The sequence below is a fragment of the Nomascus leucogenys genome, unplaced genomic scaffold (assembly GCF_006542625.1).
Source record: "Nomascus leucogenys isolate Asia unplaced genomic scaffold, Asia_NLE_v1 Super-Scaffold_241, whole genome shotgun sequence".
NCBI classification, from domain to species: Eukaryota; Metazoa; Chordata; class Mammalia; order Primates; family Hylobatidae; genus Nomascus; species Nomascus leucogenys.
In genome coordinates, this window is record NW_022095767.1 from 1,589,498 (window position 1) to 1,602,553 (window position 13,056).

At 58.3% G+C, this 13,056-nt stretch overlaps 1 protein-coding gene across 5 annotated transcripts; it reads right to left on the reverse strand.

The window, feature by feature from the left end:
- Positions 1–378: 378 nt before the first annotated feature.
- On the reverse strand, positions 379–12,040 carry KHSRP (KH-type splicing regulatory protein). Of its 5 annotated transcripts, none has more exons than XM_030807763.1 (20): positions 11,694–12,040; positions 9,579–9,675; positions 8,901–8,939; positions 8,528–8,567; positions 7,689–7,738; positions 7,340–7,411; positions 6,482–6,539; positions 6,000–6,174; positions 5,780–5,878; positions 5,293–5,391; positions 5,048–5,150; positions 4,280–4,380; positions 4,030–4,174; positions 3,782–3,942; positions 3,590–3,699; positions 3,096–3,184; positions 2,899–3,024; positions 2,670–2,747; positions 2,431–2,591; positions 379–1,411 (listed from the first exon to the last, which is right to left on the reverse strand). In XM_030807763.1, the coding sequence occupies exons 1-20, from the start codon at positions 11,940–11,942 to the stop codon at positions 1,403–1,405; spliced, it is 2,061 nt and encodes a 686-aa protein (XP_030663623.1). In that variant the 5' UTR covers positions 11,943–12,040; the 3' UTR covers positions 379–1,402. The 5 variants fall into 5 exon arrangements, with proteins under 5 accessions (XP_030663623.1, XP_030663622.1, XP_030663624.1 ...); XM_030807762.1 differs by having other exon boundaries at positions 2,824–3,024; XM_030807764.1 differs by having other exon boundaries at positions 379–2,591; positions 2,824–3,024; positions 11,694–11,790; positions 11,927–11,994.
- Positions 12,041–13,056: the final 1,016 nt, after the last annotated feature.

The window sequence follows — 13,056 nt, forward strand, 5'->3', positions numbered from 1 at the left end:
GCAAGATGCCTGCCCAGGTCCAAAGAGCTTGGGTGGCCCCTCGGTGCCCTTTCCCACCTCACATCTGGTCCCATCACCCACCGAGCATTGGCGTGGGCCTGGCTCCTACCTCAGGGCTCTGAACGTTAACAGGCCAGAAGACCTCCTGTAGCAACAGCCCGTCCATGGGAACGCCGGTCCCTGAGGCCCTCCTGAGCGCCTTGCTCCCCGAGGTGCTGGAGGAAACTGGGTAGGGGAAGACAGCAGTGCTGGGCTCGGCCAGCCTCCCCTTCCCACATCGGAAGGGGAAAGTCTTGGGGGGCCATACCCCACTCTAATTGGCTGAGACGTGCTCAACTTGTTTCCTCTCACAAACACAACTGCGGCCAGCACGCAGTCTTTTTTTTTTTTAAACAAAAAGCACTTTATTTAACAAAAAAAAGGGAGGGGGGCAGGATTAGGAAAGCACATTGAGCCTGAAGAAAACTATTTTCTCTTATATTTTTCTTAAAAAAAAAAAAAAACACAAAGTTTGTAATTTTCAATCACCATTATCAGGGTTTTTAAACAACATCTATAAAGAACAAACATCTGCTTCAAAACTACAGGGAGGGAAGGAGGGGGGGGAGACAGACAGCACCCGCAGACGGGGAGGTTTTGTTATCATTTATTTGTGAAGTTAAAAACGAGCGATAAAAAGTAAAAACTGCCATACAATTTTTTTTGTTGTTCTCATTTTGTTTTCAGTTTCAATCTCCTCTTGAACAGATGAAAAGACAACAGACCAGTCCTGGGAGGGGGGACGGGCGGGGCCGCGGGAGCTGAGCCAGGGCGGGAGGAAAGGAGAAGAGGGGGGGCTTGGCTGCTGGGGGAAGGGGTCCTGCAATACAACACCTGGTCCAAGGAATGTTCCACCTCTAACTAAAAAAAAGAAATAGCAAGAGTGACTTTTTTTTTTCCTTTTTAAAAGTTTATTTTAAAAACAAGAAGAGGGCCGAGGGTGGGAGAAAATGAATCGCTTTATCCTCAGAGAGGCAGGTTCAGGAAGGCTGGGGGGTGAAGAATAGAGACTTTTTAATATATATATATATAATTTTATAAGTTCTGCTTTGCTCTTTGTGTTTTTAATTTTTAAATTTTTTTTTTTTGGCAGAGATTTAGATCTCGCTATCTTCTCTGGCTGGCTCAACATGGAAGGATCCCAATTTTGAAAGAAAAAGCATGTGAGACACAGAACAGGCGAGAGAGTGAGGGCCCGGCATGCCCCCAAGTCCCCCCCCACCCCGCTTGCCATGAGGGCTCCCCAATACTCCCCACGGCAGCCATCGCTCTCTCGCCAAACAAAACAGAAGCCCCCAAACAGAACAAAATGGAAAAAAAAATAAAGATTTTTCACAGATGAAGAAGTTCACATTCATTCGATTCATTGAGCCTGCGGAGAGGGAAGAGATAGGAATTGGTCACTACGGGGAGGGAAGGGTGGGAGACTAAGGGGCGGAAGAGAGGAGGGGCTGGAACACCGTGGAGGGGGGGGCAGGAAGCCCCCTCCCAAACCTGCGCTGGCTCAGGCTGGAAGGACGTGCTTGTTAACTGTCTAGCCAGGTGCTCGCGGGACTCGCTGAAGTCACGCTGCTCCCTGATGGAGAAGGAGGGACAGAGCAGGAAGAGAGGAGCGGGGCCGCGGAGGGCGGAGGCGCTAGGGTCGTAGGGGAGCTGCCCTGTCTCCAGAGGGCGGCGGCTCCCGGCGCAGCACAACAACATGAACAATCCAGAGATCATGGTGTCCCCACAACACCCCTGTGAGGTAGGTTGGAAGGTGGCAACGATCTTCACGCCCACTTCACAGACAAGCCCGGGACACAGGCAAGCGCGAGCGCATGGGAGGCTGAGCCCGGAGGGGCAGGGGCCTGGGCCGCTCCCCGCGTCCCCACCAGTCCCTGCCAGAGCCGGGCCGCCTGCAACACAGTCACTTGGACACGGGAAAAAAGATCATGGGTTTAAAAAATAAAACAATAAAAAGAACAAAAACCAAAAAAGTGATGCAGAGAAGGGGAAAAAATAGACGTTTTCTTCCCAAGTGGCCAGATTGTGAGCGAGGTGGCGGCCGGGCCGGTGCCCACCGTCCGCGCTGTCTGCCTGCCCCCCGACTCCCCAGCAGTTCAGAAGTCCCGCCTGCGAGTCTCAGCGCTCCCCAGCATCACGACAGCGGCACACAGGAACAAGCAGCCGGCGCAGGGAGGCCTCTTCGTTTAACCTCTGGACCCAGCGAATGCTTCCCTGGCGGTGCGTGGGGACTCCCGGAGACCTCCGGCCACACGGCCCCTGATGCAGGCATCAAGGGCACACCCCGCAGGGGAAGGGGTTTCCGGCGCTACCCACTAAGGCAGGATGGACGGTGGCCGGGGGTTGGAAGGAGAAAGGAGGAGGAGGAGGGTGGCAATTCCCACTTGCCTGCTGCTGTCCCTGCTGCGTGGGCGGTGGCTGGGGGCCGCCAGGACCTGGGGTCTGTCCGTAGTAAGCGGCCTGCTGTCTGTAATATTCCGCCCAGGCGGCACTGTAGTCTGGCTGGGAGCCTGGGGGAGCTCCTGGACCCCCTCCGGTGGCCACTTGCGCTGTGGGTGGACAAAGGCAGGTGAGAGGCTGTGGGTGAGGTCTGCCCCTGCCCCTGTCCCCGCATGGTGGCCACTCACCTTGCTTCTTGTAGTACTCCTCCCAGGCCTTCGTGTAGTCCTGCTGTGGGGGTGCTCCAGGCTGCTGGGGCTGCTGGCCTGTGCAGGCGCCGAGACAGGTCAGAAACCACTCCCCTGGCAGGGCTGGAGCCCCCCCGCCACCCTGCAGACTCACCGATCTTTTTGTAATACTCTTCCCAGGCCTTAGTGTAGTCCGACTGGCCGGTGGGTGGGGGCTGAGGGGGCTCACCCTGAGCCGGTGGGGCCGCAGGGGCCGGTGCGGGGCCGGGGACGGGGCCCGGGGGCTGCTGGTAGTAGTGTGAGTAGTAGGCGGCCCACGCGGCGTTGGGGTCCGCAGCCGCTGCAGCTGCTTTGCCTGCAGGAGATACCCTGGGTGAGACATGGGACCAAAACAGGGCCCACCCCCCCAGGTGGCCCATCACTTACTTGGGTCGTGAGGAGCAGGCGGCTGCCACTGGGGGTAGGTATTGCCCCAGCCCTGGGGTGGGTACTGGTGAGGAGGGGGCCCCCCGGCACTGCAGGAGAGAAGAAAGGGATGCTTGAGCAGTGGTGTGGGGGTGGCCGCAGCCGGCCCACCTGGGGTGGGGATGTTTTTCAGTGGGGAGGAGCCAGAGACCCAAACCACCAGGCTCAATGGGGCGCCTGGGAAAGGCCTAGATAAGAAGCAACTCGAAGGATGCGCAGCGTCAGCTCGAGGACATGAAAGAAGCCCCGAAACTTCCACGTGCGCGGAAGGATGCTAAAAGGCACATGTGCTCTACCAGTGGACACGAGAGGGCCTGTTGATGGTATCCACAAAAATGGGCTGGATGAGGCCCCCCACCTGCACTTCTAGGGAAAGGGAAATGGGGTCTGTTATTCTTCTTGCCAGCTCAGTGACCCCCGACCCCAAAGCCCAGGAGGCAGAGAAGGATACTCACTGTGGGGGAGCCCCGGGTGGCCCCTGGTTGAAGGGCCCAGGATTGAAGGGCCCCATTGGGCCAGCAGGGCCTGGGCCACCTGGGCCTGGTCCAACTGGGCAGAGAGGACCCTGGAAGGAAGGAGAGTAGCCAAGGTGAGTGGGCTGGGATCCGGGCTGAGAGACCAAACCCCCAGAGCCCGCCCCAACCCACCTCGATCTTTTCCTCGATAAGCTGCTTGGCGTGGTCAATCTGCTGGGGTGAACCCCGGATGATGAACAACTTGAAGTTGGGGTCCCCGTTGGGTGGCAGCTGCCGGGAGATCTCTACGAAGGCTCCCGTCTGCTGGTTTATGGCTTTCACATTCTCGCCACCTGCAGAAACGCAGAAGGTGAAGGTGGCCTGCAGTGATGGCCCAGGGAAGAGGGGGCAAGGAGAAGGGCGCAGGGGGCCACACTCACCTCGGCCGATGACCAGCCCACACTTGTGAGTGGGGATGGAGAAGGTCATCTCCCCGCCAGGGGGACCCCAATTGCCTTGGCCTCTTCCTCGGCCGCGGCCCCCCGGGGGCATGCCTGGACCCCCTGGAGGACCTGGGGGACCACTCTGCAAGACAAGAGGAGGAGGAAGATGATGAACCCTGGAAGCCAGTCTGGTCTCCGCACTCCCCTGGAGGCCCTGCCAGCCCCTTCAGCACCCAGGGCCACCTACCCTGAGGCTCTGGAGGAGGTCGTTGATGATCCGGGCTGCGTGCTCGCACCTGTCTGGGGGCCCCATTATATGAGCAATCTTCTCGGGCCCTGTCCCGTCATCTGAGGCCAGCACCAAGAGAGCAGAGAGACAAGTTTAAAAGAAGAGCCCACCCCAGAGGCCTGCAACGCCGCCTCCAGCGCAGACACCACGCTGGCCTGAGATCTCAGACGCGCTGCGCCGCTCCCAGCCTCCACTCGCTCAGGGATTGAGGGGGAGGCGGCCCACATTCCCAGAGAAGGAAACCCACGGCCAAGCCAGGAGGTGGCTCAAGCTTCTTCCAGCACACAGCACCCCCAGCACTGAAAGATTTTACAGAACAATAAATCTCTGAAAAGCGAGAGGGGCCCTTCTCCCCCGCCGGCAGGCAGCTCAGAGACTGCCTGAGGACTGGCAAGAGCCCAGAGCTGAGGTGGAGTGCCCTGATCCAGCCTGCGGGGCACCCAGGGCTGTCCTGTCAGGATAGGCTCCATCGTTGGGGGAGGAAGAGGAGATCTGATAGTGACAGGAACACGTTCCCCCTGGATGTGGAAAGCCCTCATGTGTCACTCCCTCATGCGTCCATCCCAGAGGACAGAAGGGACTGGCCATGTTCTGACGGTTGGACTAGGAGCCATGAGGTGCTATGGAGGCCACCTGGCTAACCATGGTGCCCAGCTCCCTCAGAGCCTGCCTCCCAAAGAGGGTGGGGGGTGCACTGGCCAGGCGCAGGGTGGGCCAGGCCCTGACCTTGCTTGAACTGTATCCGCACACCAGCGTCATTCTGGATCTTCTTGATCATCTCTCCACTCCGGCCAATGACCACGCCAACAGAATGCCTGGGCACTGGCACCTGGGGAAGGAGGCAGCAGGCTCAGCTCGGCCCGCAGCTCTGCTGCCCTCTGCTGCCCACTGGTCATGAGGAGCCACTCACCCCGGCCCCTCCCTCCACCCGGGGGGGCGGGGGGAGAGGTGAAGGCAGGGCCCACACTCACATCGATGCCTCCACCAATCCGAGATCCGTACTCATTCCGGTCCCCAAAGCCGCCTTGGTCACGTTCCCGGAGGATGTCCATCACCATCTCACAGGCTTGCTGCAAACACACAGGAAGCAGCCCCCACGGGTGAGCCCTGCTGCCCCACACGCCCCCCACCCCCTCAGGAGTGCGGGCCTCAACTAAGGACCCACGAACCCTGGGTGAGCCCAGCACAGCACCCTACTGAGCTCTCTATCTGCCACTGCCAGCAGCCCCGTTTCCAGATAAAAAAGCAGAAGGTCAGAGGTGAGGCCGGTGCCTCACACACACAAAGCTGGGAGTCAGTTCAGGGCCGCCCTGTGAGCCAGTGCTCTTGCAAGCCTCTCGGTGTTACGACCGACTGTTCACATATCTCTCCGGTGGAATGCAGACCTTAGGGCCGCTGGCCCTGCCCACCTGCCCATGCCGCTCCAGAACCCCCTCCACCACCCCAGGGCGTGCTCACCTGCACTTTGTAAGGATCCCCAATGATCCGGAGAGGTTTGTCCACGTTGGTATTCTGAGATCCGTCCTGAATTAAGATCATCTTCACTCCAGCGCGTTCCTTTACAACCAAGGTTAACCGTTAGTGCTGGGCTCTCCCAAGACTTCCTGGGCTGCTGTGGTGGTGGCGGTGGGGTGTGGCACATGGATGCAGAGGAAGGCTGCCCAGGTGCTGCCCTCACCTGCAGCTGCTTAATGGTCTCCCCGCCCTTGCCGATGACCAGGCCGGCCTTGCCCGCAGGGATCATGATCTCCTGCACGGTGCCGTTCTGGCCCCCGTTGGCATTGTCGTGGAACTGTCCTGGGGGGCCCCCACGACCCCGAGACACAATGTCATCCAGCATCATCTTCGCTTTCCTAGGAAGGGGAGGAGCAGGTGCCATCGCTGGAGAAAGGTACTGGTCTGGTGGCCCACCCAGCTCAAATGGAAGGCAACCCCAGAGTGTGCAAGGATGACAGGGAAGAGGGGCCAGTCACTGGGGCTGTTCAGGCTCCAGGTTCCCCAGGTCTTGGGCTGCCGGGGAATCAGCCTCATGTTAACATGGCTGTCTGGAGAGGGGAGCAAGACATGGCGTGCAAGTTGCTCCCAATTTTCAATTCAAAGGGATGGGGCGGGCTTCTGCCTGCCCCCCACATCACAATGAGAGGCCCTGTGGGGACTTACTGGACAGATTCTGGGGCTCCTGTCAAGGATACGCTGCGCTCGGGTAGGCCACCACTATCTGGAAAGAGGAGATAGGGTCAGTGCCCTCTCTGGCCCACAGGCAGAGAAAGGCCTGCCTTGGACATGAGGAAACTTTCAGAACAACCAAGGGCCACTTGTGTCCTATTGAGTGCCTGACACATCAGTTTACTTCCCCTAAACACCTGGGAGGCTGCTTGATGCAAGGCCAAGGTTGGGAAGAGATCCCAGAAGGGAGGCAGGATTTTTAGGGAAAAGGATGAGGTGGAGGGAGTTGCAGATTTCAGAAGGTCTAGGACCTGGCCACCCCTACCACCAGTGATGACCACCAGAGCCTCTTCTATAGACAACACATGCTACACGACCAAGTGAAGCTGAGCAGACTTTTTGTAGCTCAGGACTCTGAGATTCGAAAAGGTAACTATATTGCCTGAGAGCAGATGTGCAGCCAGAACTGGGATTTGCACCTGGGCCTGACCTCAGAGTGATCCCTCTTTCCAAGGCACCACCCTGCCTCATGAAGTCTTGCTGGCGTGCTTTCACCCACACGGCAGGTCAGTGCAGTGCTGAGGAGCCCGGTGTCTGGAACCAGGCCCCTGTGCGAAATGCTAGCCCTGCCACCTCAGTCCACACCCACCCACTGAAAATAAAAAAGTCACAGCGGTGCCCCGTGGGCAGTACTAGTGGAGTGAGATACTGCACAGAGCCTGGTCCGTAGTAAGCACCAACAAGCGCCAGCTCGCTTCCTGTCCACAGTTCCGTGGAAATTAAGTAATTAAAGGAAAGTGCAAAGGGCCCAACCCCGGCCCCCATTCTCGCAGGAACCTGATGCTCTTGTACCTGGAGAAATCTGTACTTTGCAGCCTGAATCCTGTTGGATTTTGTTAATTTGTTCACCTCCTCTGCCAATGACTGGATGGAGAAAGAAAGAGAAAAGCAAAGCGTGATGAGGGAAGGGAGCCCGGGCCTCAGGAGACTGTGTGGCCGGGGCCCCAACCCCTCTGATATTCAGAAGGGCAGCAGTCCTCTAGAGAGCTCCTGTCCTCTGCCCAGAGGGGATGAAGAAGGGACAAATGAGAACAGCACATAGGAGCCCTCTCAGACCAGGGCTTCTGGGCTGGCAGGAGCTCACAGGACACTTCCTCCTGGGGAAGAGTGGGCCTCCCCACCCAAGGTGACCCACACTCACTCAGGCCCACCATGCCGTCTGGGACCCTGTACTCTTCTGTCATTGAAGTCCTGTAAAGAGACACGCCAAAGGTCAGTCCTCAAGTGGGAAGGGAGGAGGACAGCAGCTCTGGAAGGTCTACTTGAAGCCAAGGCCACCATAGGTCTAAGCAGAGTCTGACCACACAGGCCGCAAAACCTCCAAGGCCTCAGTTTCCCCATCTGTGCCCCAAGAGGCTTGGTCTGGGCATTGTGGGCCGTGGCCTGGTGCCGTCCCATTGATTCAGGGCGAGAGGGAGCACTGAATAGCAAGCTGACAGTCACTCTATGTCTCTCAGCTCTAAAAAGCCAGCTGTATGTCCTTTTCATCTTATTTTCCTAGTACTTCATGAAACTACTGGCCCATTAAAAAACAAACAAAAAATGACCCCTGACAACTGTCCTGTGTCAGGTTCACCTCAGTCCATCTGGTGGGGCAAAGAGCCCTGAGCTCCACAGCACTGAGTGGGATGGGCACTTACAGATGTGTGAGGGAGGGAAGCAAGGCCCTCCTAGCCTCTTCCAGGAAGACATTTGTGCTGCTCAGAGTCCCCACCCCAGCGGAGGAAGCCATTGGGTGCGGAGACCACCCTATCACTACAGTGACTGCCACGACCCTCCCTTCCCACAGCCCTTCAGACAAGGGGTACGAGGAACAGACACAGCTCCTCTGCCTCATTCCCGTCTGAGCACTCTCTGGTCAACTGGCACTAGGGGATAAAACCTGAGAGGTGCCCCCAGTCAGAGTCCTCCCAAGTCAGCAGAAAGGCCAGTCTGCTGGCCAACAGACAAGCAAGCAGTGTGGACCCCACCATGGCTTACCTTGGGGGAGGATGGATGGGTCCAAGTTGAGAACTGATTGCTGTAGAGAGAAAACCCAAAGCAAAGACTGGCTTAGCTCCTCCTCAGGCACTTGGCACTGCCTGCCCCGGGGCAGTGGGAGCTGAGCCCGGCACCATGGTCCCCAGCCTGCTCCAGTGCCTGATGGATGCTGTGGATCCCTCCCCATAAAAGCACAGAGTTCATCTGCCTCAATTTCAGGGTTCCTGGGATCCCTCAAATATATGGGCCCCAGAATGGAAGCACCAGGGGCCTCTGTAAAGAGCTGCCACCTCCTCAGTGCTTCCAGCTCCTGACTCCTGAAAACCTCAACCCTCTGAAGCCACATATCTGCCACCAGACCCCCTGGACTTACAGTCTCCCTGGGAAGCCAACTTCTTGCTCTCCGGTTGATCTGGAAAAGAGAGAGGATGGCAGATGCAGCACCCACCCACCCACGGCCGCCTCGAACCTGATGCTGGTGCCACATGTCCAAGGTAAACAGTGCCCCTCGGCCCCCACCCTTAACAGGAGCTGAGACAGGAGCCTAGGAGAGACCGGCCCCTGAGGGAGGCCAGACTCTGCCAATCCCAGAGTAAAAAAGCCTTCGGAACACGCAACCACCACCAGGCACCTGAGTCCTCCCGGTTTAGGGCAGGACCTGCCTCTAGCAGGGAGGGGTGTCACGGATAACAGTGGAGTTGGTCAGGGCTGATCATCCGCTACTTGGGGTCACACTATGCACCCCAGGGCTCGGCCAACTTCACATCAAGCCTCAGTAACTGCTCCAGGTTGCCTCAGCCTCCCAGAAGGGGAGGAATCATCTTGGGAACTTACAACTTCGACCCAGTCACAATCAACCTGCCCTCCTTTCTGCCACCTGATACCTCAGGATGGCAGACGGAACAAAAAGAATTAACAAAGCTGGGATTGCTGAGGTTTTAAAAGACCAAACAACAGCGACACCCACCCCCTCTGAACCACACTCAAACAAAAGCACCTCTTTAGGCCCCCAGTCCTTCCTCCTAAGCTAAAGGTAGCAGCAGGGAGTTACCTCCATCTTCCAACTGTCTCTTTTGGCCCCCAAAACCAAAATCAGGAGTGCTGTTATTCACTGTCGTGGCAGCATCGCCTCCAATTTTGGCTGCAATCTAGAATAAAGTAGTAAGCACAGAAGAATTACCACTAAAAACAACCCTCCATGGCACCCGGGTCAACTTCTCAGAACATCTCCTGGACACAAAAGCCCATGGGTCTTGGTGTCTGGCCCTCCAATTTAGGGAAGAGTCACTTGGTTAAGACATCTTAGAAGGAGTTTTGAACCTAGGCCTCAAGGTTCTCACCAGTTATCTGGGAATATCAAAATTCCCCTCTTCCCTTCTGGGATTTGTGTCTTAATTGTGGCCAGCCCATAATCCACACTGACTGCGTTCTAAGGGTGACAGGAACAGAGGCTCGGGTGCCAGGGAGGGTCCCCAGGTCATCTCCAGGAGCTTTCAGACACTTGCTCCTGCCAGTGGCCCCAGCTCAGAGAACCAGAAAGTGTGTTTTTTTTTTTAGCCCAGTTTTCCTGGGATGCTGAAGAGTTCAACTTTCCCCTATCTCCCCTACTCTCAAAATCCTTTTATCAATTTATTGAATACATTTCAGCAAAGTGATCACTTCAAGGGATATGAAATCCTCATTTGACCAAAACAGAAGATTTTTTTGGATGGCTGGGCACTGTGGCTTATGCCTGTAATCCCAGCATTTTGGGAGGCCGAGGCGGGCAGATCACTTGAAGTCAGGAGTTCGAGACAGACTGGCTGACATGGTGAAACTCCATCCCTACTAAAAATACAAAAATTAGCTGGGTGTGGTGGTACACACTTATAATCCCAGCTACTCGGGAGGCTGAGGCAGGAGGAGCACTTCAACTGGAGAGGTGGAGGCTATGGGGAGCTGAGATCGTGCCACTGCACCCCTGCCTGGGTGATAGTGAGACTGTTTCCAAAAAAAAAAAAAAAAAAACCAAGACTCTATGGGATACAAGTTACATCTCAGACACATGAAGAGCAACTTCAAAGAAACCTCAACCCAGCAAACTTAGGATCAGAGTCCGGGGTTTAGAAACCCAAATCATGTTAAGAATCTCCCTTTCCACCAGTCTTCATTTTTCTATGCTGCCCTAGAGCCAAAACTCATGGGATGCCCACAGGGGGCCTGTCCCCACCAACTGAGAGCACCAGCTCCCTCCCTTCAAGCTGCCCAGAATCAAGACGGTTCCATGGGCAATAAGACCAAATGCACGCTAAAACCCACCCAACTCCAAGGGTGAGTTAGTCAGAGACCACAGAGGGCCAGAACACAGGCGTTCACCTAACGAGACCTCCCACCTTGGGAGCAGCCAGTCTCTAGCCCCGGAGGTATTGGGACAGCCCAGGAGCCGGTCGGCGGCAAAGTCCTCCCATTCTACCGACCCCCACCCCTCCAGGCCATGGGGAGGCTGCAAATGGAGCTGGAGAGGTCAGTTCTATAAGCATGTGACACTTCCTTGTTGTCATTATGCCTCAATACACGGTCGTGGGAGACCCTCCCATCTTTCCCCCAAAGAGACAGACCACGCTTTCAAGCCACCAAAGCATCCAAGAGCCAGTCCCCATGCTCGTCTTCCCAATTTCGCCCAAGTGCTCAGCCCTAGACAAGCCCCCATCCACTTTCCCGACTCAAGAGGAAGGACTGTCCCTCCCACCCCCACAGTGTCCCTTTCTCCTAGAGAGGGGACAGAAATGGGACTGGGTTGGGGGCAAACACTGCCCTTTGCCCTGATATGGAGGACAGAGTAAAGGCCCTCCGCCCGGGAAGGTGGACCACGGCCTCCAGGCATGTCCTAAGGCGGGGGGCTAAGGGGGGGGGTCCCAAAAGTGCGTCTCCGAGCTCCGGGGCGCCTGCACACCCAGGCGCCGCTCCTGGTGACCCCCGGTGCGCCCCTACCCCCTGCAGGGGGGTCACCCGCTGGGATCCCACTCGAGGCGCAGCGGGAGGGCCAGGCCCCCGCCTACCGCCCACGTGACCCCGCGACGGCCCCGGCCCCCCTCCGCGACCCCGCGCGCGCGCGCACGTGACCCCCGCCCCCTCCCCCGCCTGCGCGCGCGCGCGAGCGCACCCCTCAGGCCCTTGGCCTCCTCACCTGGCGGGCCCGCTGCACGGCGTCGGCGAAGGCGTCCTTGCGGATTCCCGGACCGCCTCCGCCGGGTGGCTGAGAGGGGCCCCCGGCCGACCCCCCGCCCAGGCCGCCGCCGCCGGGGCCGCCGCCGCCCCGGTCCCCCGCGCCTGGCGGGCCCGGCGGAGGGCCTCCCCCGGCGCCTCCGGCTCCCCCGCCCCCGCCGGCGGGCGGCGGCGGCCCGGGCGGGGGTCCTCCCGTGCTGTAGTCCGACATGGCGCGGCGGGGCCGGGCCTGGCGCGGAGGCTGAAGCTGAGGAGGCGGCGGCAGCGGCGGCGGCTCAACGCGGGAACAAGGCCTCGCTCCACACGGCCGCGGAGCACTCTGGGAACCCAGCCGCTGGGAGGACGACGAGTGGGGAGAGAGTCGCCCCTCCCGCCGCCGACGTGACGGACGGCTCCGGCGGGCCAATGGGAGGCAGCCGCCGCACCCCGGACACCAATCGCGAGCTCTGAAGGAGGTGGCCAATCGGAGCGCAATGAGGGGCAGTGGGCGGGAGGCTCAGGGTGACTGACGGCTCTCAGAGGCAATAGCTGCGAGCTGCCGGTGCTGGGCGGGCAAATGAAGGAGACCTGAGAAGGCAGGAGGCCCAATGAAACGCGAGTGCCAGATTCGCGGGGCGGCTTCAGAATTAGATTGACGGTTCTGAAGAGTCACGTGGACTGTAAGGCCGGGCCTAGTGGAAGACTCCTATGGACCTGCTGGGTGGGCGTTAGGTTTGATAGTCGTGGACGCAAGCCAATGAATGCACGTGAGAGGTGGTGCTTGTAAAGATGGGCAGTCAATTAATCCAATCCCTGACGAGCTCTGGGTGATGAGGTTGGCTTTGGACTTTAATTGCTTCCCTTCTTAACCAGAATCCTGTTCTATCCCTGACTTCTAAGCCAATGGCTGAGCGACATGGGTGGGTGTTCGGTGACTGACACTGGTCTGGACAAATGGGAACGAAGGAAATCAAAGCGCCCAGTTTTGGTGGCAGCCAGTGGAAGCGCCGCTGCATTGGGGCGGAGTCGGCCACCAGACAGCGAGAGGGGATTAGCGGGAACTGTAGTGAATGGCAGCCGACGTGGGCGGTGGCAACCAGCAGCCCGAACTCAGGCCTGACGTCTGGGTTAGCTCACCGGGAGCCTGGTTGGGTAGGCCCGGCACGTGGCCCGCTTGAAGCCTTAGAGATCCAGCGCTTCCGGAGGTGGGGAGGCCGGAAAGCAGGAAACTCGGGATCCCCCGGGCCTTCTCTCTCGACCCCCCATCTAGAGCATCCAGTTCTCTTGCAGGACTCAAGGAACCAGCCCCAGAACCGTTCCAACAACCGGGATCGAGGGATCACAGC

Excerpts from the sequence above, each read along its gene's own strand:
- KHSRP (XM_030807760.1), bottom strand. The coding sequence starts at position 11,942 with ATGTCGGACTACAGCACGGGAGGACCCCCGCCCGGGCCGCCGCCGCCC. Across the intron at positions 6,540-7,339 it reads CAAAGTACAGATTTCTCCAG|ATAGTGGTGGCCTACCCGAG; the intron begins GTACAAGAGCAT and ends TCCTCTTTCCAG. Across the intron at positions 2,748-2,823 it reads AGAGTATTACAAAAAGATCG|GCCAGCAGCCCCAGCAGCCT; the intron begins GTGAGTCTGCAG and ends GCGCCTGCACAG.